Source organism: Branchiostoma floridae, chromosome 11, assembly GCF_000003815.2.
Source record: "Branchiostoma floridae strain S238N-H82 chromosome 11, Bfl_VNyyK, whole genome shotgun sequence".
Taxonomy (NCBI): domain Eukaryota; kingdom Metazoa; phylum Chordata; class Leptocardii; order Amphioxiformes; family Branchiostomatidae; genus Branchiostoma; species Branchiostoma floridae.
This window is the reverse complement of record NC_049989.1, coordinates 20,932,024-20,960,022: the sequence shown is the minus strand read 5'-3', so window position 1 is coordinate 20,960,022 and position 27,999 is coordinate 20,932,024. Positions and strand designations below refer to the sequence as shown.

Sequence of the window (27,999 nt, the reverse complement as noted above, 5' to 3'; positions counted from 1 at the left end):
TTCACTTTCACTTTTGTCTTAAGACGTTGCCCTCACCTTGCACTGTAGTGAGATGGGTCCCTTGAAGTCCTCCTGGCAGATGGCGCACACGTTCCCTGCTGCCACCACCTGATCCTGAGACGCCGGCTGGCCGTAGTTCTGGGAAGGAGGGAACGATTGAATGAATGAGTGAATGGATGAATGCGTTTATGAAGGTTAGACATCCAGGTAGTCAATATTCAAGTACAAATCAATCTCTACAAGTGGAAAAAAAGCTGTAGATTTACTTCTGGACGTTTCAATTGACATCCATCACTTTTCTTCAGAATGAACTGGCAGAACAATTCAATACACTAGAAACACTGGTTGAATGAATGAATGGTTTATTTGCTTGCAACCTGAAAGCCTTGAGGCTAAAATATATTTCACTTACAATCATACATGTTTGAAATTACATAATATGCAAAAAGTTAGCAGTATCCAGTATTTGATTAATATATGAAAATACCATATTTCACAAAAATATAGTTTATAATAGAAAGTAAATATCGAAACCGAGTATACTATCAACTAATGAACCATAAATTGTTCCGAAAGAAACAAAGAACAAGATAAATAAAAAAGCAAGCAATTAATCAAGTAACCAACCAAATCTTTCCTTTAAATCCTTAAAATCATTAATTAAGAGGTACATGTAATATCTACTCAGACTGATATTTTCTTCCTCATTTGTATGCAGCTGGTTCGTACTTGTACTTCAGAAAAAAACATCCACATAAATTCTGTCCTCTATCTCGGCAGTCATCGTGACAGCCTGCAAATCTGGGACTGCAAATGTACCACGCATCTCCGCCTGTCCATTTCCATTTGTCCGGACGTATTTCTCCCTTCCAAAGTCATCGCCGACGTGCGAATCGGCGCTCCCGAACGCGGGGGAGGGGGAAATTTACGGCACCTGTTGAGTCATCTCAAGTGCAGAATGAATAAGTCCAGAGAAAAATCAATAAAGAACTGGGTTCTAGCCAGGACTTTATTTTAGCGTTACTGTAGTACTGTGGTAATGGCAAGGTAGTGAACAACAAATTAGGGGGATGGTGGGAAGGGGGGTCTTGGCCCTTCCATGGTGAGATTTTGAAAATGTAGAGTAAAACGTTGGCATGATAAGGGTACATGTACCTGTAAGGGGACTTACTGTAAACCTGTTAACATCACATGTAATTTGAAGGACTTTTTGGTCAGTTTGGAGTGGCATATCATCATTTTTCATATGTAATTAGACATTTTTCAGCAAGTAAATGATAGCAAAGTACCACTACGCTAGTTGAAAATTAGCATGGTGGTCCTCATTTTAGTGTAGTGGTTGCAAATCATAGCGTAGTGGGCCACTATGCTAAAATGCACTGGCTAGAACCTGCAGCAGAAGAATCCACCAGGTTGAGCCATCTCAAGTGCCGAATGAATAAGTCCAGAGAAAAATCAATAGAGCTGAAGAATCCAGCCTGATGCGGAGATGTGCCATGAGAGAACATTAAACACATAAATCTCGATTCCCCTCGGAGATACACGATCGTGGGATTCACATGGAAACCTTTACCAATACTCGCATATGTGACCCATTAGGGGACTAAATACTGTAAAATGCAGAAACGTTTGCAGCAGTTTTATGTTTGCGGTTTTTGCGGTGGCCACTTCACCGCGAACTTAAAAACCACCGCAAATGAAAGCAACGCAAACGATTGCAGGATTCAGGTGGAAACCTTTACCAATACTCGCATATGTGACCCAATAAGGGAATAAATACCAGGGATACAAATGCCTGTTTCTGTTGCCTGTGATACTTTATACTACATGACATTGTTGTCGATTCAATAATTTGTAATTTGAAATAACCCAAAGTTGCAAACATCCAAGCCATGGTCCATTCCCTACATTATTTACTCAGATCAGATTGTATAAACTGCTCATTGAAAAATCCAAGGACTGATGTTCTCAACTACCCATTTACATTCTAGTCAAAATTGCTGTCAGCACAGCTTATAATTCCTATATGGATATCAATATATATACGTAGCTGCAAATTTTCAATTTTAAAATATTTCTTTTTGTTCTAAGCATTATCATCTTGGGACATTGCAAGCTAGGTTTCATAGATAATAATTTTTGGAGTAGTAACTGTTGATAAAAATTTTGGCATAATTTCAGGTAGGAGAACAAAAGATGTGTTGAGCCCTGCCACAGTGGTTCAAGCAAATTATTTTCAGGTGGAAGAAAATTAGGTATTTTGAGCCCATCCCCTGTAATCAATACTCCTCACTTAAGTCTTGATTTCCTGGGTTTGAAGTCTTGTGTTTCTTATCTTCCTAACCTCTACAGATGGGCAGGAATCATCCCTAGTGCTTTGAAGCACACGTTCGGCTCCATAAAGGCACTACGTTTATTTCAGGCTACACCAAGCCGTCGTTTTGGTTCACAGCAAAAAATAGAACCGGTACAGTAATTACAGGTCAGGAGGAAAACAGTGAGCTGGGAGAGAAACTTGACTTTGACTGTATTCATTCCAGAAACGCATGTTTATGAAGGTTAGACATCCAGGTAAAAAAATGTTCAAATACAAAATCAAATCTTTAAAGCTAAGCATTTTTCTTTTGAACAGAGAACAATAAAGCTCAAATTCATCTCCCATTGCATACGGAAAAGAAATCAAACCCTTCAAATATTTAAAGTAGACTAATATTAGAATAGATTCATTTCCCTTTGATTTATCTAATATTTTATTTTCCCTCTTTGTGAAGTATACAAAACACATGCAGGGTTGAACAAGTTTTCTAAAATCCACTTGTCCTATTGGGCAAGCACATAAAAAATGTACTTGCCCGAACCAATTTTTCACTTGCCCAAAATTCAAATGTCACTGTTACTAGTATATGCATTTTCACTTCTAGCAATGGAATTCTCTGTAGACAATTGCTTGATGTCATGACTGTAAAAAGTAACAAGTATCAAAATTGCACTAAAATCAATGGAAAAATCTTACTTGCCCGATCGGACAAGTGGGGTAGGACATGCACTTGCCCGAACAGCACTTTCACTTGCCCTGGACAATAGGGCTAGTGGACTTGTTTATCCCTGCAAATATTATCATTATATTCGTCTATAGCTTAACATTTTTTTTTCATTTTGAACCTAGACGCAACCAACAGAATTGGCACGGCCCACTTGTACTATCTGTGGAGAATAATGAGATTTCCAATAACCCATCTGAGAATTCTCTCCGCTCCCCGCGGGAACCACATTTTCTTTTATGGACGGTACGAAATAGAAACCGTCGGACGAGCCATGAAACATGATCCTCTGCAGACCTGAGTACGCTTTTACTATCCTCAAGGTGGTGGTGAAACTTGATATGCCCGGAACGACTACAAAATCATCTTAAGGAGGGAAAGCAGGTTTCCTTCTGTGCCAACAACTCCTTAAGCCTGTCTTAAGAGAAAGCCATGATTCTTAATTATACATAACGTCTTGACACCTTTTTATGCTTTGTAGGATTACATTCAAGTAAGGTAATTTGACAAATAAGAATAAAACAGATGATTATAAACTTTAGAATGATATGCTGTAATATCATTTTGTAGGAGCACATTGTACATGTTATAATATTTAAATCCATCTGAAATAGGATATTCTCTGTCATTTTACGGTAATGTTTGTGACTCCCCTTGAGGGTTAGTGTAAGTATATCTATTGAGTAATAAAGGGATAAAATACATGTTTAACCTGCAGTCTGCTAAGGAAGCCACTTGTTATCAAATCTCTTTTGGTTATGGGGTTAAGCAGCAGAGAGAGGGTTCAAAATTCGAAAAATTTTCCTTTACAGAAGTAACAAAAGCAACAAAATACTTCTAACTCTTTAACTGTATTTGTATCATGTTGTATCATGCTTTGCTGTTGTTTTCCCCAGTTCACAGTATGTTACTGGAACCAAAACATAATTATGACTTAGGCCTTCAGACAATTTTCACGCCAAATTTTCAATAAAGATATACTGGCTCCATGATGTGAGATTACATAAAAAAAGGACAGATTTTTACGACACTTTTTAGTATGACGGTGACCAGAGAACTGCCCTGAGTCTGCCGTGCCAATCCACCGGGGAAATTGTTGTGAGATGTGCACGAGAGAAAAACAACGGCGAAGCGTGCCGCACGCGACTCCTGTGACGGGGAGATAACTGTAGCAGCGCTCCTGAATCTGCATATAACAGCTAGCTGTGGTGCAGTCAATAAAGCCTTCTCCAAGGGGCTGGAATTAATGAGCCAAAACTGCACCGTGTGCAGGTTAGGGGGTTTTACAAGACCATGTTGATTTGAATCCTGGCTTCTCAGGCATTCAAATAATTTCAGCTACTGATGAAATAGACAAATTAGAGTAGATGTCATTTCCCCCTTAATCTATCTACATGTATATATATTATTATGATATTTTGTTTTCCTTCTTTGTGAAGTATACCACTGTTTTGCTTTGTTTAAGCCTTTGGTTATACATGTGTGTATCTTGCAATAAAGTTATTGCTATTCTAAGACTTCTTTTAACAATTCCTCTTCTGAAAATTTTAATGGATAATATATTCATTTTGTTTGTTGGTCATGCTCAGTCAATAAAGCCTTCTCCAAGGGCCTGGAATTAATGAGCCAAAACTGCACCGTGTGCAGGTTACGGGGTTTACAGGCAGGTTACTCTGGCCACATACATTTACTGTAAATGCAGAAAATTTTGCAGTGGTTTTATATTCGCGATTTTCGCGTTGCCAAATAAACTGCGAACTTAAAACCATCGCGAACAATTTTCCATGGCAATAATTGACTACAGTGCATGGTGCTACCGCGAACTTAAAAGTTTAACCACCGCGAACAGTCCTTTTTCCCGCTATCGCATAATTAAATACCTGCAAACTTAGGTGCATTTACAGTATATCCTGGCTTCTCCCACAATTTTGAAGTAAAATTTCATCAGAAAGTTGAAGAAGTAATCCAATAGCTTAGAGCTGATATCCTTTCCCTTTTAATTCATATAGTATACAATGTATATTTAATTTTACTTCTTTGTTACCTATACAACTCTGTATTACATTTGTCTTTTACCACTGTTTTACTTCATTTGCAATTAGAATTTGGGCCTGATATTGCAGTGAAATATAATATTCAATTTTCAATAACTCACAACAATTCTTCAGCATTTTCTAATGAACAGGATTGATGTTGCTTTTTGCTTATAAGCTTAGTTTCGATGATGACATCTTTATCATGTTTAATAGTTGTAGTAGTATAGGCCATATCAATTTGATTTTTTGGTTCAAGACAACAACTGATACTAAACTGGAATCTGATTGAAATACATACAACTGTCAAAACAGTGTCTAAAGGAAAAGTCTGGACCTTAATACACAGTTTCAGTGAGTGGAGGTAGTCAGATTCAAGTTTTTAGACTTTCTCCTCAGACTTAGCATGTTATTTTTTCTGAAACTAAAAAGTGAATGAAGTCAGAATGACTGGTGGCTTGAACAGAATGTGTTTTGGGGATCGGTTGTGAAGACTAGCCGACTGCTGCCTACCCCTGCGTCAGGGATCCCAGCAGCAGTATAATCAAACATTGCATGTGAGTGAGCTTCATACTTTCCATGCAGTCTCATCCTTTAAAGTGCAAACAGAAAGGAGAGGGAGATATTTGACATCCATCCCACAGATGGAGCTGAATCCACCTCCACCCACACAGTCCTGGTAGTCGTGACCCGGGTTTACTCAGGAAGTCAGCAGTTTGGTCTCAACCATTCAAACAGTGATTTTTGACACTCAGTCATACACAGATGATTGACTAAAAGAGCCTTTTAATGTTTTTTTTTTTAGAAAAGAAACCAATACTCAGTAATTGCTGCATTATCTGTATTCATTCTGGTCAACAAAGGATGTGTGTCACTGAATGTTTCCACGTTATCTTTAGACTTTAGTAAACAAAATTTAGCAAGAGGTTAATCAAGATAAAAACTGCTGGTAAGAATACCTACATGGCTCTGTCCACTCCCGAAACTGTGTGTACCAATAAGGTACAGAATTCCCCTCAGGCTCTGTCTTCATCTTCCAATTACACACTTAGTCTATCATTCTCAATCTGAAAACAAACAGCGCGACTTTATCTCCAGAATAAGAAAAGGGCTCTGATGCTCTGTTGTTGGTTCAGCCAAAAAAATATTAGTCAAAACTGTCCCAAAAAGACCGCCGAAGGAGCTGATAAAATCGACTGTAGATATACATGTAGGTGGAACATAATAGTTTTACGAAATGATACTCCTTGTTCCATGTACCTGACAACCAGTATCCCCCATGTGTCTAGCGGATAGAGGCAGCTCCATTATGACTGAGACTACTGTAAATGCATTTTTAAATGCAGGGATTTAATTTCGCAACAGCAGGAAAAAGGACTGTTCGCAGTGGTATTATGTTCGTGGTAGCACCATGCACTGTATACATCTCTTATGGCCATACAAAAAATGCTTGCGGTGATTTTAAGTTTGCAGTAAATTTGCAAAGTGAAACAACGGGAAAATTTCTCCGTTTACAGTAGCACAGTGGCGTGAGTCGAGCTTCATCATGCCTGAGGCTACTGTAAATGCATTTAAGTTTGCGGGGATTTAATTTCGCGGTAGCGGAAAAAAGAACTGTTCGCGGTGGTTTTACATAAGTTTTGCGGTAGCACCATTCACCGTAGTCTCTTACTGCCACAGAAAATGTTTGCGGTGGTTTTAAGTTTACGACAACACAAAAACTGCAAACATAAGACCACCACGAACATTTCTGCATTTACAGTAGCACAGTGGCGTGAGGCGAGACGTGTGGCATGAATAATGAATAAGCAGGGAAACAAAACTCTCACCGTGTCTCGCACCACCTTCAGCCACGCTTGTCGGACCTGCTTCGCTTTGTTCCACAGCCCCAACGTCTGCAAACAAAACAAAACATTAGACAACACAGAACCCAACATCTGCTTGACCCACAAAAGTCAACAGTAACAACTACATGTACCTGTTCCACAATGCCATGAAGAAAAGGGTACAACATGTATTTTCTGAAATATTAAATTACCAATATCAAACAGCTAAGGTGTAAAAAATGACAACGTCATGTGTCATCTTACACATGTAAATAGAGACCGACCGGCCAAAATACAGAAAAGGGATTTTGACTATAACCATGATTATACTAATTTATAGCTACAAATGTACACACATGACCAACCACAATACTCCTTCCCAGAAGTAACAAAATAAAATATGGAACATCAAAAAATGCCCTACTTTTCCAAAAATGTGTAAGATGATTTATCATTTTGTATGGAGATTTTTAAAAATCTTATTGCCATTAGGTCAAACTGATTTTAAGATCTCCGCAATTCTTTTTTTTACAATAATAGATCAAAGGGAATCTAGTGCAATAATATAATAAACGATCTGAAACATCCAACTCTTTAGAAAATGTATGTAGTTCGTTGACCTACATTTTGTTGTATTTTGTGTTACATAACTTAAAGTCAGGGTTCTAGCTAGTGCATTTTAGCATAGTGGGCCACTGCGCATATATTTGTGACCCCTATGCTAAAATAAGGGCCACTGCGCTAATTTTTAACTAGTGTAGTGGTGCTTTGCTGTCATTTGCTTGTTCAACAATGACTAATCAATGTCTGAACAATGAAAAAAGATGATATGCCACTCAAAACTGACCCCAAAATCCTAACTTTTAACTCTACAGCTTCAAATCTCACCATGGAAGGACCAAGACCCCCCTTCCACACCAATCTCCTGAATAGTTGCTTCGCTACCATGCCATTCCCACTACGCTCAAATAAAATCCTGGCTAGAACCCTGATAAGATTAACAATCTACCAGGTTGCTCTATCCAATTTTGAAAATGTGTCTCACTATATACTGTACAAGTAAGATAATTGGTTATTACACAGAGTTCTGTATCTGATGGACATATAATTGACATTTAGTCATGTGGCCTTGTCAAATCTTTACCAGTAAATTCATTTTGTACCATAGAAATGCAGCAATCTTTTATAAGACAATGCAACAAGGAAAATGTGAAAAGCAGGCTACTAATTTTTCATTACATGATAATCATGAGCAAAATTACCTTGACAAAGCTATTATCAAACACATTCTAAATAGCAGTCATAGCACAAATACTAGAGCTCCTTTTAGCCACAAAATGATTTCTGACATGCCAGAAGATAATTTCATGGTAATAACCAACATTTCATAGCTCTGCTGTATCACATGAGCCTGCAGTTCTGCATGTAAGTGCTGTAACATCTAACATTGTCACTTCTGTTTCCATCAACATACATACATCTTCCGAAAATAATTTCATCAGGTTGGTATAATATAGGATATAGAATAATTCTCAACCAGTAGGTACTTACTTGGCTTACAAATGTACGTTTCAATGTCTCTCAGACACCTTCCTCAGAGCTTCACAGAGACATCGAATCATAAGCAGCTACTGGTTGTGAAAAAGAATTCTCCTATATCCTATACTAACATGTGTATATCTTGTCTTAACTGGTTCAGAATGAATGCTTTTTCATTCTAAGTCACCACTGTAAGGCAGTGAGTGGTCTCTAAAACGGTCAAATCTTCAGAAAATTCATCTGCAGTTACTTGATTCAAATTGTATTACGTACTGCAGTACATTTTGTGCCTGGATGTCTAACCTTCATAGACATGCATGACATACTTATCTGTTATCTGATCATACTGACTAGTGTGCTTTACAAATGGATTCCCACTTGTTATGATGTGTGAATGGGTTGTTTTAATGTAACATCATTCTTTCTTGAAACGTCTTTCTCAATTTTCTTTCTTATTTTTTTCAGCAAAACAGGTAAATGTCCAAATGTCCAAAAGAACAGACTACCTATAACCTAGTTTTTATCTTATATTCAACTAATGTCATTCATATGAGAACCATACTTCAAATGCTAATAATCATTGTTCATCTAAAATTAATTCATTTCATTGATTTTCAATATCTTTTCAATCACCTTTAGCAAAACAGAACAGAACCAATGCAAAAGAAAGTAAGAAAGACTACCACCATTTATGTTTGTCATTCCACAAATAATCTAGAAGCTGAAACTTTCTCATTTTTCCACACATTTTATTATCAATTTTGCAGAAACCAAAAAAGAACCAACACACATAAAAGATGTCTTTCCTACATCCTCCATGCTCCCTGCATTATGGATAATTCAGGAACTAAACCATCGTTCCACAGTTGATTCAGCCCATCAAGTCGACCCAAACACATGCACCAATTAATTCTTTATCTGGTACAAGCATGTCGGCTCATCCCATTATATATTCATAGCCACGGCCCACGGATCTTACACCATCATCTTGATGAATTAGGAAGGCTAAATCAATCCGAGCTAGCGAGGAAAACTTGGGCCACTCTAGTCGAGTTCTATGGTTCTCGCATGGTTTAAAAACCTGTTTTGGTCTCATTATTAAGAAAATCATGTTTATCGCTGACACTAAAAATCTGAAATATTATTTTGTCTCATATTCAAAATTGGAAATTTGGAACACGGAACATGCATTGAAATCGAATTCAGAACAGAAAATCTGTGAAAGGAAAGAAAGGCAAAAGTTCTAATTCATTGACATCTTTTGTCTCTTGGTAATGATTCATCTTGAAACAATGCCTAATGAATAAGGCCAGTCCAATGCATTTTGTTGGTTCAGAGCTGTACAGAGATGTCTTACACGACGATCTTGATGAATTAGGAAGGCTAAATCAATCCGAGCTAGCGGGGAAAACTTGGGCCACTCAAGCACATTCTCTGTTTGAGAAACAGCTTGGGGTTATTAAGCAAAATTTTATGTTTATCGCTAACACTAACAATCTGAAATATTTGTCTCATATTAAACATTGGAACACATTATGCATTGAAATTGAATTTTAGAGCAGAAAATCTGTGAAAGGAAAGAAAGACAAATCAAAGTTCTTATTCATTGATATCTTTTCTCAATTGGTAATGATTCATTTTGAAACAATGCCTAATTGTTAAGGCCAGTCCAATGAATTTTGTTAGTTCAGAGATGTCTTACGCGACAATCTTGATGAATTAGGAAGGCTAAATCAATCGGAGCTAGCGGGGAAACCTTGGGCCACTCTAGTCGAGTTCTATGGTTCTCGCATGGTTTAAAAACCTGTTTTGGGCTCAGTATTAAGAAAATCATGTTTATCGCTGACACTAACAATCTGAAATATTTGTCTCATACTCAACATACACATTATGCATTGAAATCAAATTCTGGAGCAGAAAATTTGTGAAAGGAAAGAAAGGCAAAAGTTCTTATTCATTGATATCTTTTCTCAATTGGTAATGATTCATTTTGAAAGATGCCTAAATGTTAAGGCCAGTCCAATGCATTTTGTTGGTTCAGAGATGTACAGAGATGTCTTACACGACGATCTTGATGAATTAGGAAGGCTAAATCAATCAGAGCTAGCGGGAGAAACTCGGGCCACTCTAGCACATTCTCTGGTTCTGGCATGGTTTGAGAAACAGTTTTGGCCTACTTACAAAGAAAATCATGTTTATCGCTGATGACACTGAAAATCTGAACTATTTGTCTCATATTCAATAGTGAAACACACTATATACTCAACTCTAGAATAGAAAATCTGGGAAAAGATATCTAGATGGGAATAGAAGAGGAAGGGTCTGATTCATTGACCGTAACCCCCATCATTTCTCTATTGGTAATGATTCATTTTGAAATGATGCCTAATTGATAAGGCCAAACCATTCATTTTTTTTGTTTAGGAGACATCTTAAGTAAAGATTCTGCCAACTCTGCTTGGATAGCATCGAGCGCGATGAAAACAGACCGCTGGGGGAAGACTCGAATCTGACTTCATCCACTCCCAAAAACTATGTGTACCAAGGTACATTCTTTCCCTCAGACTGTTTTCACCTTGAACTTGCAGTTGAGTATAGTTTATTTTGAAATTCTCTTATCAACAACTTGATTTCGGACATGTTAAAAGATCTTAGTGACTGCATCAACACCATTACCAAATTGAAATTGTCAGGCAACAGGGATCAGGTAGGCCAAGAAAATCCTGTCCAGATGGAATGTGTTAGGAGGAACATCAAGGTGTGCGGTCTAACAGGGGTGAACCCGCAGGGCAGAGCCACATGAAAGAGCAGTGTGAGGACTAGCCGACTACTGCCTACCCCTGTGTCAGGGATCCCATCGGCAGTTTAATCAAATAATGAATACTACTACTACTACAATGACATACCTTGAGTACAAAGTAGCTTGCTGTGAGGAGGAAGGCAAGGACAGGTCCTCCCGAGTGGTCGCTGTCGGAGAGAAACTTGTACCAGACCGGCATCGGGGTGAGACTGCGGTAGGACTGCGCTAGATGCTCCACAAACATGTAGTACTTACCCTGCAGGGTTAGGGAGAGAGAGAGAGAGAGAACACTGTTAGTACAACATGGGGGTGAGACTGGGTAGGACTGGGCTACATGTAGATGCTCCACAAACATGTAGTATTTACCCTATAGGGTTTGGGAGAGAGAGAGAGAGAACACGGTTAGTACAACATGGGGGTGAGACTGGGTAGGACTGGGCTAGATGCTCCACAAACATGTAGTACTTACCCTACAGGGTTAGGGAGAGAGAGAGAGAGAGAACACTGTTAGTACAACATGGGGGTGAGACTGCGGTAGGACTGGGCTAGATGCTCCACAAACATGTAGTACTTACCCTACAGGGTTAGAGAGAGAGAGAGAGAGAGAGAACACTGTTAGTACAACATGGGGGTGAGACTGCGGTAGGACTGGGCTAGATGCTCCACAAACATGTAGTACTTACCCTACAGGGTTAGAGAGAGAGAGAGAGAGAGAGAACACTGTTAGTACAACATGGGGGTGAGACTGCGGTAGGACTGGGCTAGATGCTCCACAAACATGTAGTATTTACCCTACAGGGTTAGGGAGAGAGAGAGAGAGAGAACACTGTTAGTACAACATGGGGGTGAGGCTGCGGTAGTACTGGGCTAGATGCTCCACAAACATGTAGTATTTACCCTACAGGGTTAGGGAGAGAGAGAGAGAGAACACTGTTAGTACAACATGGGGGTGAGACTGCGGTAGGACTGGGCTAGATGCTCCACAAACATGTAGTATTTACCCTATAGGGTTAGGGAGAGAGAGAGAGAGAACACTGTTAGTACAACATGGGGGTGAGACTGTGGTAGGACTGGGCTAGATGCTCCACAAACATGTAGTATTTACCCTACAGGGTTAGGGAGAGAGAACACTGTTAGTACAACATGGGGGTGAGACTGGGTAGGACTGGGCTAGATGCTCCACAAACATGTAGTATTTACCCTGTAGGAGATGAGAACAGTGTTAGTATCAGTATTAGATTCATGATCATAAGACACATCCAAGTTGGACATCTAGGTAAGATTACAAGATGATGCAAGACGATTCACTAAAGCAACTGGATGGATCTTGGAAACAGTCAGATGTTTTACCCAACATCCAATACCTTTCATCAGAGACTGCAGTACATGTAGCATCTACTGTGAGCCTTTCCTCAGTCAATGAGGAGAGGTTTGGGTGGTTCCTGAAGCGTATGACCATTTATGTCATACCTGTGACGCGAAAACGTTCGATATGGGTGTCCCGGACCGGCTGATAAATTTCCATACGGCCCGGGCTTATCACACAGGCTCCATTTGAGTAAATCAAACTGTTTCGAGTGGGCCGAGTACGGCGCCATCGAAAGTTCGAATACCTGATTCGGACGTTGGAACATTGCTGTTGCAACACTTTTGGTTCAAGGGCACCAAATTTGTTCAACTTCTGGTGCATTTTGCATCAAAACATGGGTTTTCTCAGGTGGGTATGACATAAATAAAATACAACACGGTGTATTCCGCATCACCCTCGGTCTCAGACCTCCCGCAGGTCGGATCACCCTCCGGCCTTCGGCCGTCGGGCGATCCGACCCGCGGTCAGGCTGATACCTCGGGTGATACGGAATACACCGTGTTGTATTCTATATTTATGAACACATCCAGTTGAATGAATCTCTGTTATTCATCATCGAATTTCATCTTAAAATTTGCACTTTGTGCTGGACATACATATATGTCTGTAGGGTTTATGTGTGATGCAGTCTATGTATTAAATTCACCACTTGTAATACAGGACATCACTGAATATGCTACTAGAAAGAGCTGCAGTCCTAAATTGGACATTTTAAGCCCTTTTCATCTCAAACTTTTGAAAGATGGCAATTTTGACAATTTAGCTCTTGATAGTTACGAAAAAATGTGAAGCCTCTTTTCAATTACAATATGCAAATCTTCACACAAAGATGATGATTCGCCACAATGACTGAAAAAGAAAAGAAAAACACTCGGAAAGAAAGCTCACCCTTCTCTTGAAGTGCATGATCCCCCTGGGCAGCAGCACTATAAGGCACTTGACAGCCATGCTCATGAACTTGATCACGAAGTCCGTCATGCCCACCACCCACAGCAGCGTCCAGAAGTCCACCCAGTCAAAGTTGGGCTGCATCAGGATCAGACTGGAACACACAAATGTGGGATAACGTTAGGCCTACATAGAGAAACTTGGATGGAGTGTGTTAGGAGAGACATCAAGGTGTGCGGCCTAATGGGTGGACCCACTGGACAGAGCCGTATGAAAGCGTGGTGTGAAGACTAGCTGACTGCTGCCTACCCCTGTGTCAGGGACCCAAGCAGCAGTAATCAAAAATGGATACTATTACTACTACTACTACTACATCAAATTAGTATGGCTTTGTGTAGAGTAACTGCGGGGTGTTTTTCTCCAAACCCTGGGTTGAAATCCTGTCATGCGACTGATCATGTAAGGGTACTTTACGTGACCTGTAAGTTAAACTTGTCCCTTTGTGTAAGTTTTATTCTAAAATTTCTGACAACCAAGAAAATTAATTGTTTAGCAACAAAGTATAAAATACACTGTTTGTTTGGGATTTTGAATGACACTTGGCATTCAGAAAATCTATCTAATTTTACAGCAACATCACTCCAGAGAACAGAAATTGTTTGGGTGTAAGTTATGACTTAATTCCCTACACATACTCCCCATACTAGCTCTGCTGATGGATTTACAATCATGGCATTTAGCCAGACCTGCTTCCAACAGAAATGAATCAAAGACTCAATTTCCTGTTTTTGCTTGATAAGTGCAGCAACAGAAAGATGTTTTCATGAAATTTCAGCACTAGTAAATTGCTCATGTCATTGACAAGAACAGCATTTTGCACTGATTGATATGTAGAAATGGTACAGTACGTTGTACATTACCACACAGCAACAGGTTAAAATAGAAAAGCTTATTCTATTTTCCAAACTTATGATATGTGTTTTTCCAATACGTGATATGTTACAATCACCATCTACACAAGAAAAATGACAAATATTCAATACATAAATTTTGTATCATAACATCTGCTCATATAAGAATCTTTTGGATGATGTCAGAAACAGCAATTAACACCAGATTAACAGGTGTCAGTACCATACATTACGTGTACATGCACGTCTGTTAAATACAATACCCCACTAGGTATGATTCAGGTTCAAATAGACCAGCAAGCGAACATGGCTGTGTTTAACATAAGCCTCGGGTATGATTCACTACTGCAGCGTTAGTCACACAAAAGGGATACGTGACCCACATACTGACTCTGACCCTCTGTAAAAGTACTGCAAATATCCAGATCTTCCTATATACACACTGAAAATGAATATTGGAGGATATGCTATTAACACATAGTCTAGCATCGGCTGTCACTGATGCTTGAACCAACTTTTCGTGTATACATCGTTATCTCATTCTGAAATAGCTACTTGAGATAAATTTGTTCGACACACACAGTCTGTATAATATACAGTTGCATGCAAAATTATTCACCCCCCTTCACATTTTGGCTATTTTGGCACGATGAGAAACATTAAAACTGCAGACTGGTACTGAATCATACTTCAACTGTATATATACTATACGTACATTTTTGTAATGTACAAAACCAAACTGTCGTAGCTAAGTCAACAATACTGGATGCATATGCCTTTTTGTAGACCCAAAATTGGAGCTGTGCATGTACGTGTTTCTAACTGTGGATGTACGTAGACATTTGTGCATGGATACATAATATGCATTTAGGTACTATTTCCCACTAGCACACAGCATTCTTGATTTTCATGCTAGAAAAGATAGCAGATTCCTTTTTTGCATTCTTTCTTAGTACACCTAAATATTTTTCTATGCACCTGAAGTTTTACCGTTCCCATATGCACATATTTCCAATAATGAAATTGAAGCCCTGAACTGTGTTACCTTTCTGTTGATAATACTCGATCAAGGCATTATTACCAGAGCATCATTATATTATGAGCGAGGCCCAGGCAATCTCCGAACAAACAGATAAAAAATAATCGCCACACACAGAGATATTACATGGGGACATTACACAGGGCTCAAAATACCACCTGCATATGCAGGTTAGTGCAGGTAAAATTGGAGCTGTGCAGGTATTTTCGATGTCTACTTGTACCTTAACCTGCACTGGTCCATGTACTGGGTTTGTATATACATGTTTGAACGATGTGTATTTTTACAAGCTGCATTGACTGTTACCACCTATGAAGCACAAAAGAAAAAATAGCACTGGTTTCTGAACAGATTCTAGTATGATCAATACTTCCTAGATTCTGACTGGTACAGGTAATTTCCAATGTTACCTGCACCTGAGCAGGTATGTAGAAAGAAGTGTTTTGAGCCCTGTTACATCACCTTTGGCTGACACCCTGTCATCAGGTATGTAATGACACTGTGTAATTGAAGCTTAGTTTGGGTGGACAATGAGAAATATACAACAGCTTACAGCTTTAAACACACAGTGTCACACAGATCGCATCATAGTCCAGGCAATTATGATCCGGTCGCTCGTATGGGTAGGGAATAGAATAAATGAATTAGGAAAGGACTCTGCAAATCTCTGTAACTTAAACTAATGGTAGATATACATTTGTACATGTAGCTTGAGGTGGATTCCTAGTTGTAGATCTACAGATTTATAACCAACAGAGTTGCATGTAGCTATCATAGACATAAATGGAGAAGTACAGTCATAGTATATAAACAGGTGTATTAAGCTAAGGAAGTTTGACTGTGTGTGAGTGAGCCATATTATCAACACAAACAGTTATCCAGAGCTCATGTTCCTGCCATATGATATTTTAGTCTGAGCAAAAGCATAGAAAAATATTAAAAAAAACACATTTATGTACATTTGTATCCTTAAGAATTTCATTCATTTTTCAATTTATTACTTCATTTTTGGCAATTGAATCTGTACTTACTGGATAAAAATCGGAGATTTACTTCCGGATATTTTGAAAGACACCCATCAGTGTTACTAGAATGAACTGGCAGAACAATTCAATACAAGTACATCAACTGTAAAAAAAAACGTTTTTTTTAAAACACGTCTGTAAAATTACAATTTAAGATGTAAATAAGAATTTTTGCCACACTGTTTCTTAAAAATGTCCATGAACCACAGAAACTAACTGTAAAAAGATGGTTTAAGACGTACTGAATCGTCTCTAAACAACAAATTTTGCTACTGAAAATGTCCATGTGCCACAGAAGCTTCAGAATTATCAGCCTGAACAGCTCTAGCTGGGATTGACCTCAAACTGGGACTGGGGAACGATAAGTCACCTTCAGCTAAATACTTCTCAATCCGGATTAGTGCCGGGAAAACAGTCCGTTAATGTCTGCAGGGCTCGAAATACGTTTTCTGCATACATGTACTGGTGCAGGTAACATTACCTGCACCAGACAAATTTTACCTGCACTGCTATGAATTTATGAAGTATGGATTGATCTAAAATTGTTCGGGAACCATTGCTATTTTTTTCTTTTACACTTTATATGTGGTAACAGTCATTGCAGCTAATAACACATACACCTGCATCTGTACATCATTCATAGGACATTTATGTATAAAACCCAGTACATGGATCAGTGCAGGTTAGGTGCAGGTAGACACCAGAAATACCTGCACAGCTCCAATTCTACCTGCACTAACCTCCATATGCAGGTGGGATTTTGAGCCCTGGTCTGCCTGCACCAGAATCTCTGCATCATCAACATTGGCCAATGTTTAATGGCCAGGCTTTACTGGTATCACTTTCACTAGTTCCCTCAATCACCAGGGCTTCACTTTCACTTTGGGGAATAGGTCTGGTTCACCTATGACCTAGAAATCTGCACAGAGGTGCACAGCATAAAATCAAGTCGATTTTTAGTAAAACCAATTCTTAGCTTTCAAAAATCACACCTTGATACAAACTGTAGATAGATATACTTACGTAACCCTACATATCACTAATGGAGACCCAAATAAAACAAACAAACATAGATATCTAGGTGTACCGGAGAAACCATGGCGAAATTAAGGTGCATAGCTCCAATTTTGGGAGCACAAAAGGGCAATATGTACCCAATCTTTCAAATTCACAAAATATCTATTTCCTGTTCCAAATCATTTTTTAGTGTTTAGAATTAGGCCAAATTGAAACTGCTAGAAATGAAAACTAAAAATTCTGTTATGGTTAACTTTTAGACAGAGGTATTAATCTTTTGTAATTCTTGTTAATTTGTTTTTACTTATATCATGCGATTCCATTGTCTGGCACAATAAAAATAACTAACATTTACAGTGTTTACATTGTACAAGACTGAATCATAACGATCAATAATTGTATTTTGTACATAGAAGATAGGAAATGCGTCTGGATTTAGATCTCATTTCTTATCATCATAAATGTTTTATTTTCTTGTTTTGCTAGAATCATAATGTTATGAATCATAATATTATGATTCTAGCAAAACAAGAAAATAAAACCAAGAGAATAACAATTTCCATCGATAATAGTATTTACAAATAGCATGACAGACAGAATGCTTCTATCCTCCATGTACATGTTCTTAAAGCAAATTAGAAGTGACAGTAGCGGCAGAAGTCTGCACATTTTTCCAAATGATGTTATCAAATCTCCTGATAGATCGTCTGAAAGCTATCCCCGAGGGTTTGAAATGTTTTGTGTCCGGCACAATCGCGCTTCTCATATTAACTGCAATATTATCAATTCTGCCCTAACCGAGAATGACTATCGGTCTTTCTTACTGCACCTCCGTGGAAATTATGACCCAAATCACGGCTAAACAGTTGATTTGTCACTGGCATTGGCAGGTTTCGTATGAATCCACTTGCTGTTAACCTGATTATACACTGCCCCGGACGGCACCCCTGGCACAAATATAACAGCAATAACATGGCCCTTCAGGTCACAATCAACATATTGCGGCATGTTTAGTGCGCCGCTTTCAGTGTGAATCAATTTCACATGATAATCATATAAACATCAATATTTCCAGATATCCCTACATTTAGTCAAATTGACATTATTTCAACTATAGACTAGTTCATATAGTAGCCTGGCAGAATATATCTGATTTGAAGCTCATAATTCTTTGCATCAACATATTGCAAAATGTTTAGCATACCGCTTTCAGTTTGAATCAATTTCAAATGATAATCATATACGTGTATGTCACTGACGAAATCTAGTGGATGTTAGGTGAAACGTCTTGACCGTTTCCAAAACAATATCCAGTTGCTTGAGTGACTGCTTTTTGGCATATCTTATTACCTGGATGAGGATGTTACTAGGTAAGGTTTAGGTATTACCTGGATGTCTAACCTACATCGACATATATATCAATATTTCCAGATATTCCTACATTTAGCCAAATGGACATTATTTCAGGTATGGTTTGGAAAGTAGCCTGGCAGAAGATATCTAATTTGAAGCTCATAACCCTTTGCATAAACAAGCATATTGCAGTATGTTTTGTGCGATACTTTCAGTTTGAATCAATTTCAAATGATAATCATATACATCAATATTTCCGGATATCTCTACATTTTAGAAAAATTGACATTATTTCGACTATAATTCGTATAGTAGCCTGGCAGAAGATATCTGACTTGAAGGCCATAACTCTTTGCTTAGCTGACAGGTCGCTGTTGTTATTGTATGAGGGGAGACAGACGTGTATGTAACAGCTAGCGTCAAGTGACAGTTGTATTGGCAAAATCTCCTTTCCGATTGGTTGGCTGCTGGCCAATCACTGAATAATTGATGGAAACCGACCAGACAGGAGGTCAGAGGTCGCCCCGAATGACTCATCCAAGTCCCCATAGGGTTTTCCTTGGTTTGCTAACGAGCCAAATGGCTGGTCGGAGAGATTCCCTGATGAGTTGGGCTAACATTAAGAAGTAGAGAATACCACATGAGCGTTGGTACAAGCGATGCCACATCAACGCATTTTCTTGGTCCTCAGCAAAAGACTCAGCAAGAGGCCATGATGAAATCATGATGTGTGTTTCACTGAAGAGCTCTTATATTGGCTATATAGATACAGATACAAAAAACTGCCTAAAACTGTGCGTGTAGCAAGGTACAAATGTACACTAAAATGTATTTGGGGTAACTAGTGGCATGTGTCATGGGCTAGTTTTATCATAGGACCACGGGACAAGCCTTTTGCATATAGAAGAGTCCAACACACTTATCGAGTTGAATAAGACATCTTTCCAATGTCAATTTCTGTAAAAGCACCTTGCGCAGATGCTGAACACCATCCACACACCTGTCCAAACACAGGTAAACACTACTGTCACTAAAGCTGAACAACACCCATACAGACCTGTCCTTGGTGCTGAACACCATCCACACACAAACGCACCTGTCCTTGGTGCTGAACACCATCCACACACAAACACACCAGTCCTTGGTGCTGAACACCATCCACACACAAACGCACCTGTCCTTGGTGCTGAACACCATCCACACACAAACACACCTGTCCTTGGTGCTGAACACCATCCACACACAAACATGCCTGTCCCTGGTGCTGAACACCACCCAGAAACAGTCAAACATGCCTGTCCCTGGTGCTGAACACCACTCACACCCTAAATATGCAATTTTTTGTCACATTCATTTGAGGAAGCACAGCTACAATTTCACCTGCACAACTGCACTTTCACATGCACAATATTGAGAATATTGTAATTTCACCTGCAAAATCGCAGCTTTATTTGTAGCCTGTGTTTACACAGATCTCTCGCTGGCTGGGGTTAATGACCCCCTCCTAGGGTGGCAACAGTGAAAGGCCGGCCGCTAGGAGCGCGATTTTAGTCAGGCTACTTTACCTGCAAATGTAGGTGGCATTTGGGGACTTTTACACTACTGTACAGAACCGACAGGCTGAATAAAAGTTCAAAACTTGAACTATGCGGCTCCAGATGTCTTTCTGAGGGAAGACTGCAGTGTGCAAGATGTTGGTAGCTTGAGGAATGAATCTACTACTACTATATATCAGGGCTCCAGACTAACTTTTTGACCTAGGAGCATGGCGCTCCTAACTCCTAAAACTTAGGAGCGCCAGCAAAAAGTTAGGAGCACCACTATGAAAGGTTGGGAGCACAAGCAAACGTCTCAAGCCATACAAAATATTACTCCAATACCGGTAATCAATGTTTTTGACTAGAGGTGGGTATGGCTTAAAGAATTAATTAGGGGTGTTATATATTATATATAGTTACCCAGTAACCAAACAAGAAACAAGAGAATAAATGAGATCACTTTCAAGTAATACAACACTGATTCCTTACAATATATGATTTTTATAATGTTTCATAAGTTAATACACACAATCAGGAAGAGTAAATTAACCTTACTGCTAAAGGTGAAACTTGACTGTTACATATACAACAACAACAAACTAAAGAAGTCTGCAAGAAAATCTGCAAACCAACAGAGGAGAAAGTGTAGCCAGGACTGTCAGGTACATCTTGTATTTCTTTTGTATCTCTTCTACTTTGTTAAGAACATAGCTGAAAATAGATGCACTGGAAAATTAGAGGTTTTACTTGTAGCCTGTAACATCAGTGTTAACTTATATAGAAAAATCTGTGTACAAACAATTCATATTTTCAGTTGAAAAAATGTAGCAGAAAAGATGTGTTCGAAGGGCAAATCAATCGAACTTTTCCCAACAAACAACATCTATTTATCGGTCTTTTGAAAATAAAGACTGCAACAAAAGTAATATCTGAAGGAACCGTGAAAAAATCGCGACCTCCGTTCAACATTTTCTACGACTTCAGTGCCGACACAGCCCCCCTCCCCAGTTTGTCATCGTCGCATTAGCTGTTGTTTTTCCCGCATTCCACCGACAAACAAGCAGAAAAAACCTCCAAAAGAATTCTATACATGTACTTATCACCAAGGACTTTAGGCATTCGATGAGTTTTCGTCAAAGTTACACGCTTTTGAAGCTCTCCTGCGTGATTTTTCCCGCGATCACAGCGGGGATATCAGATATTCCACCAATAATGGCGGCCGGGCGAGCTACGTCACGCCGAAATGGCCAATGGGGTGCGACTCTCGCGATTCGCGAGATGTGAGTTACTGCGAGACTTGCGCGAGACTTGAGTTAGAATCAAAATGGCGGCTCGGTGAAGGCCGAAATCGGCGAATTTTGAACTTTGAGCGAAGTTTTCGGGGGAAAATAAGGGCGTTGCTCATTTTTTTGTTGGCGCGCCGTGCGACCAGCATTTAAAGAATAGGCGCATTATTAAAATTACGGTCGCATTGCGACCAAATCTAGTCGCAGTCACGAGCCCTGTATATATACTACTGTAAAGAACTGTTCTGTTTCTCACCTGTTCTGGAGTTTCTCCTCTTCAAACACATAGTAGATGAGAACAATGTTGGCTGTCAGGAACAAGACCAGCCATAGCAGCATCTTCACTGATCTTCTCTCCTGCAAGAAATAATTATTATTATCATAACTTAGTAATATAGTATATATATTGTATAAGACAGTTTAAATTGCACTTTGACAATTCATTTGTCATTCAAAGCCGCACCAATTCTATCTGTAGTTGATTCTCTAAAAAACACAGAGGGAGATCCACATGTGAACAGAGTGATCAAGAGAAAGTCTGAACCATTAGTTGGTACACAATGTAAGGGGCTGGATAGATAGCAGGGCTCGAAATACTGGGTGCATGTGCACCCAAAATTGAAGTTATGCACCCAAATATTTTCTTAGCTTTATGTTTGTAAAGATATCAAAGTATACTACCCTGTAGTATACATCATATTCTTGACATCTAAGTGTTAGAAAGATAATAAAAATGTCTGTCATGGTACTTGTTTGATAATTTGATAGCTTGTAACTGAGTTTTATTATTAGGTTACCGCGCCGGTATTACTGAAATTTAAGTGGTGCACCCCAAAATTTTTTGGTGCACCCAATTTTTTAAGCTGGGTGCACCAGTGCACCTAATCCAAAAAATGAATTTTGAGCCCTGGACAGTGTCCACCTTTTCTTCCCTGTCCTCTCGTCTTATCATTTAAAAAAAATAAATGTCTGTGAAGGTCAATGACCTAATTTTTCAGATGCTTTTTTGTATTTATGAATTGCAAATTAAAATGTGCAATAGACATGAAAACAAAACATAGTAGTACAGCAAACCATGATAGTAGGACAACCTCTAAAACATTATGAACATTATCAAAATTCACAATTCATTATTTCTTTTAGATGATGCCTTGCCTTGCCTGATAGTGATGTGATATTTGTAGAGATGTCAACAATAGAATTTGATATTCATTAAGTAGATATCAACAAAACTGTCAATTAGGAAACATCTTATATACATGAACATGTAAAAAAAAAATTATGATCTTTACCTTCAGTGCTACTTGGCTCTTGATGGTTGCATTAGTGTGTATAAAGGTTCCAAACAGACCCAAGAGGATACAAATACCTGGAATAGAAAAAAGGAACTGAGTTGAAACATCCAACCTGTACGAATGATACGTATTTCTCTTCCCTCATTTATTACCTTTCATGACATGAATAACGCTCCAGTCAAATGGTTAGTAAGCTTCATGTTTGCTAATATAGATTCCAAAATGATTTTTAAATGCCATGTTAGTGAGATAAACATTAGGAAATGCCCTTTACAAAGATGTTATGTGGATTGCTTAACTATTAAGACAGTCTATACTGGTGTTATAAAAATGGTATTATGTGTATTAAACTCTACTCTATGCTACAAATTGTATGTTTGTAAGCTATATCTATTGATATTCTAACTTCTAAGCCAAAGCAATTTTGCCTATGTATGACACACATTGTACTGTATGTATACATTGTATCTTATATAATTAAATCAAGAATTTGAATGCCAGCCTTTAAGCAATCTTGCTGTTCCAAAAATCAACTAGCAGGACGAATTCAAAGAATTGAAATGCAAACATATACCGGTGTGACACGTATGTAAGAACAGTGTGGGAAAAATGGCAGATGTTTTTCTGAGTCTATATATTCTGTTTTATGGATTCATAGAATCATATGCCAGTTGATAAATGGCCACCTCTCTATGTCTCCATTGCTAATTTTTTTCAAATGCATGATTCCGTTTCAAATTCAATACAGCTTGTCCTGAATTGATGTGATTTATTCCGAGATATGTCCACTTTAATTGATGACTCCATCCATAGCTGCCCACATATTCCATCAATTAAAACGACCAGAAACTCAGTAAATCCAATTGATTTTTCCAACATGTAGCCCGTTCCCCCATGCATCATTTTTTAAGAAGCATGCGCACTGAATATGCATAACCTGCATGCCACAATCCGAAAACAACCCGGAGAAGATGATTTTGTTATTCTCGTCACGCTGGCCGCACCATCCAATGGCATCCTCCTACACATGAATATATAAAAACCTGCGGAGTTAAGCAATGTTCAGTTAGGCATTTTACGACAGACGGTGCAAGAAGAAAACTGCCTACCTAATCTATGTGCATAGAGGATCTTGACCAGCAAGAGGGCTACAAAAGGCACACTTTTCTCCATCCAGCCCAGCCATCTCCTTATAGGCGGGCCTGCGGCTTCTTCTTGTTGCTCCTGAGGTTCCTCAGCATCCCTCCGAGGTGTTCCTTCAGGCATATCCAGTGTCACGGTCTCCTCTTCATAGGGCGTGGCCGCATCACCTGTCCTGTGGTCTATATCTCCATCTGTAAACCCAGCTAGCGGGGCCCTCACTGTACCGCTCTGACCCGCGCGTTGGGAAATCTGGGGCGCTATCTCTCTCAGGAGGGAAGCCACCTCGTTCCTTAGAGACGGGTCGGTCCTTAAGGTGTCCACGGCCTGGCTTAAGACATTAGGAGAGAGTGCGCCTAGCCGGCCCCTTGCTGTAGTAGCACCATTGTTATTGCTGGCTGAGCCACGCCTAGATCGGCTCTCTGCCATCGTGCATAGGATTTGTAGCGTTCAAGTATCGTCCGTGCCTCCTCATCAACTGGAATGGTGGAGGTTAACATGTTAGCGAGGAAGAGGGGTAGGATACAGGACATTTCAGACGATAATTTCTGGGAAAATGCGCAGTGAAAGGACACCCCGTGTCAGGACACGTATTGCGAAACTTTCCCTTTTGTTTACAACTTGAATTCTCCTCAAAACGAGGGTAACATTTCCCTTCACCGGCATCAAAAGATCCCTGAAGATGTGCTCTAAAACGTGCTTCCACAAAATTAGACGTCAAGTTCCATGAAAGGGGGTTAATCTTTGCCATATGTGCCAATTTTCCGGATAAAAAAGGGTGTGGACTTACCTGAAACCCGCCATCTTGAAAGTGAAGTCAGAGCGTCTGCGCCAATCACAGACCGGCGTTTCGGAACAGTCTATTCTGTTAGAGGGGAAAATATGTTCATTAATTTTTATAACATATCGCATAATTGAGATTAAAAAGGAGTATAAACACACAAACGTCTGAAAAATAGAATTTAATGATGGATTTAGAACAATTGTGAAGTATTATGAAAAACTATCATATTTTAACATAATAAAGTTAATATTGACCCCTGTAAAATTTGGAGCAGTCCACACAGATTATACTCCCACCATATTCCCATGATTTCACGGCGGATTTTCCGAAGGCGCTGGTTCCTGGCTCTGGTTTTGGGCGCTTCTCTTCTCTATTTCCTCGTCTCTGTCTTCAAACAGGTACAGAAAACACTCAAGATCGTAGTTATGTCATTAAAAGTCGCTTGCTTGTCCGTAAAAACACAGCTTTGGACAAAAGATGTTACGCATGCTTGTGTGACGACACCTCTGTTGTTGTGTTTTGGTTGTGTTATGTGGTGAGAAGTGTTGAGTATTACATCAAAACACAACAATATAGACGTGAATTGTTGCTATATTGTACTATGTAAGCACTAGTGAGGTATGTTTTATGTTATGTTAATTCGTCTTTGTTCCTGTGACGACTAGAATAACTTTTGAAGTAGTTCCAATGGATAATTAGGATGTTAAGATAAGAGATGTATTCATGGGACAAATTATACAAACGTTGCTACCCGTCCTGTGATGTCATGCATGATAATGATACAGTGGGTCACAATGGTTATTACAATATCAAGATCATATTCGTGATTTTGTAATAACTTTCACCAGATTGTTAAGTATGTACAGGTTTATGTTGTAGAGAACATTTGCCATTTCTAGTCTATTGCATCTATTTTAAAAGATGCTTGTCTGCTTTTTGATGATTCTTATCAAAAATAATTACATTGTAGCCACATGGAGAAGAGTAAGAAGGTGATATCTCTCTATATATAATATAACCTCCTTGAGCAAAGCCAGAGGTAGTGAAAATACGCTGTCATAAATGATAATCAGCGTAGAAAGTTGTAGGGGCTACCCACCCGTTTTGAGATGAATAATCAATAAATGGATAAATATTGTTCGTCATTGGTCATTGACAGAATTCACTTACCTGAAAAGTTCAGACAGTAACTCCAGGGATCTGTAATGATGTAGTTGAGTCATAATTAAAAAAGAAATTGATAGCGTTATTATTCCCAGGGCATTAGGCTTTGTTCACTACTCCATAGATTTATTAATTCATAAACGGCATAAATTTTAAGCATTTTGTGTCCAAATCTCCCCCTAATTGATACTGTACCCCCCTGCCAGTATTGCTTTCTTGTTCAGTTCTATTCTATAAAACTATAAAGGATTGTTGACTACCGTCACAGATCAACTTTAAAAGATTGTTCAGAAAATGAAACTAATGAAACATTTTTCTATCTCTCGCCAGACAGTTCTATTCCATAAAACTTAAAATGATTGTTTCGGGAAAATAAATACACAATGAAAATCAGGCTTTTAGCAAGGCATGCGTCATTGCGTCATCTAGACGCACTTCTCTTAGAATAACAAGAAATTTGATGCCCCTGGACGCCCTATACTGGGGAGAAAATCCTCTGACAAGCATGAAATTATGATTGACCAGGGATGCTACCAGGTCATCTGTGGTCACAGTCTTCTACTGTGACATCTGTAACAGTATTTTTGCCTCTTTGGATACCTTAGAATGCACTGTTTTAACTTAAAATCATCAAAAACTCCCCCAGACCCCCCTAGTACAATAGTCACTTACCACGACTCACAAATAAGTTTGGACTCCCTATTAATTATAAAGTCCTAGCTAAAAGCCTGATGAAAATCTAATGAAACATTTTTCCATCTTTATCCACCAGTCGGAGCAGTCTGTTGTGAAGGACACCGGAGACTACAAGCCTCCCGAGTTCGACTTCCGGAGGAAGATCAGCTGGAAGCCGAGGTTCCAGGCGCGGAATCTCGCCAACAAGACCGACACCAACTGCAGAAACTCCGTACAGGGGAAGGAAGTCATCGCGGATGAACGGGGTGAGTTGCCATCAATGGTCATGTTATGATAATGCAGTGCTGGAAATACCCACTTGAAAATGCAACCACAATTTGCTTGGCGCAACTTAATTTTAAACCCAGGTTGCACACTGCGCAACCTTAAATTTTGCAGTTGGAACACTGCTTTTCCCCCACCTACGTGCATAAGCACACTCACTCACTTGAACTGTCCAGTTTAGCGTCCGTTGTTCCCTGTCTTGCAGAGGTTGGACGTATCGCCTATTGTATTTTTTAATATTTTTCGATAACATAAAACATATTACATAGTTACATATAACTGGAAGAAAGATAATGGATAAGTTGCTGATTTGAAAGTAACAACTTGAAAGCGGGGCAACCTGAAATGTTGATGGCGCAACCTGGCTTTTGACTCAGGTTGCCACTGGGACAACCTGGCTAAAAAAAGTATTTCGGGCACTGTAATGGGTTACTTCCAAGGTTCTGGCCAGGATTTTATTTTAGCATAATTGTAAGGGCAAAGCGACCAATCTGAGGGGCGGTGTGGTGGAGGATCTTGACCCTTCCACTGTGAGATTTTGAAAATGTACTTAAAAAGTTGGCATTAATGTAAGGGTACTACTACTAGTACCTATGAGGTGACTTAAGTTAACTCTGTTAACATCACATGTAATTTGAAGGATTTCTTTGTCAGTTTGGAGTGGCATATCATCATTTTTCATATTTGATTTGCATCGTTCAACAAGTAAATGTTGAAAATTAGCGTAGTGGTCCTCATTTTGCGTGGTGGTCACAAATTACAGTGCAGTGGCCCGTTATGCTAAACATAATGTTATGAATATTTTAACCTCCTTGTTTGATTCGATTGTTAAACTCTAAAATACATGGCAGCTGAATTGGACACTTAGTTAAGGCATGCTACTTTACTTGTTACATAATATTTAAAGCAACAGTTAGGAGGGAATGATAAAAGCCATGTACAACTAGGTTTGTGAGCCAGTTCTGTCTAGAGAAAAGCAGCCGTCTTCTGT

The 27,999-nt window shown here is 39.1% G+C and overlaps 2 protein-coding genes across 2 annotated transcripts in view; one reads left to right on the top strand and one right to left on the bottom strand.

Annotated features, from left to right (window-relative positions):
* Positions 1 to 3: 3 nt before the first annotated feature.
* Positions 4 to 24,984, bottom strand: LOC118426282 (RING finger and transmembrane domain-containing protein 2-like). The gene is made up of 8 exons (XM_035835580.1): positions 24,891 to 24,984; positions 24,070 to 24,578; positions 22,958 to 23,034; positions 21,922 to 22,022; positions 13,497 to 13,650; positions 11,346 to 11,495; positions 6,904 to 6,969; positions 4 to 138 (listed from the first exon to the last, which is right to left on the bottom strand). The coding sequence occupies exons 2-8, from the start codon at positions 24,527 to 24,529 to the stop codon at positions 19 to 21; spliced, it is 1,128 nt and encodes a 375-aa protein (XP_035691473.1). The 5' UTR covers positions 24,530 to 24,578; positions 24,891 to 24,984; the 3' UTR covers positions 4 to 18.
* A 159-nt stretch (positions 24,985 to 25,143) lies between these two features.
* The window catches only part of LOC118426288 (UPF0454 protein C12orf49 homolog), a gene marked incomplete in the record, with an annotated part of 8,951 nt that continues 6,095 nt past the window's right edge, over positions 25,144 to 27,999 (top strand). Inside the window, 2 exon segments of the mRNA XM_035835589.1 lie at positions 25,144 to 25,282; positions 26,821 to 26,989. Coding sequence (XP_035691482.1) covers positions 25,190 to 25,282; positions 26,821 to 26,989 — 262 coding nt within the window.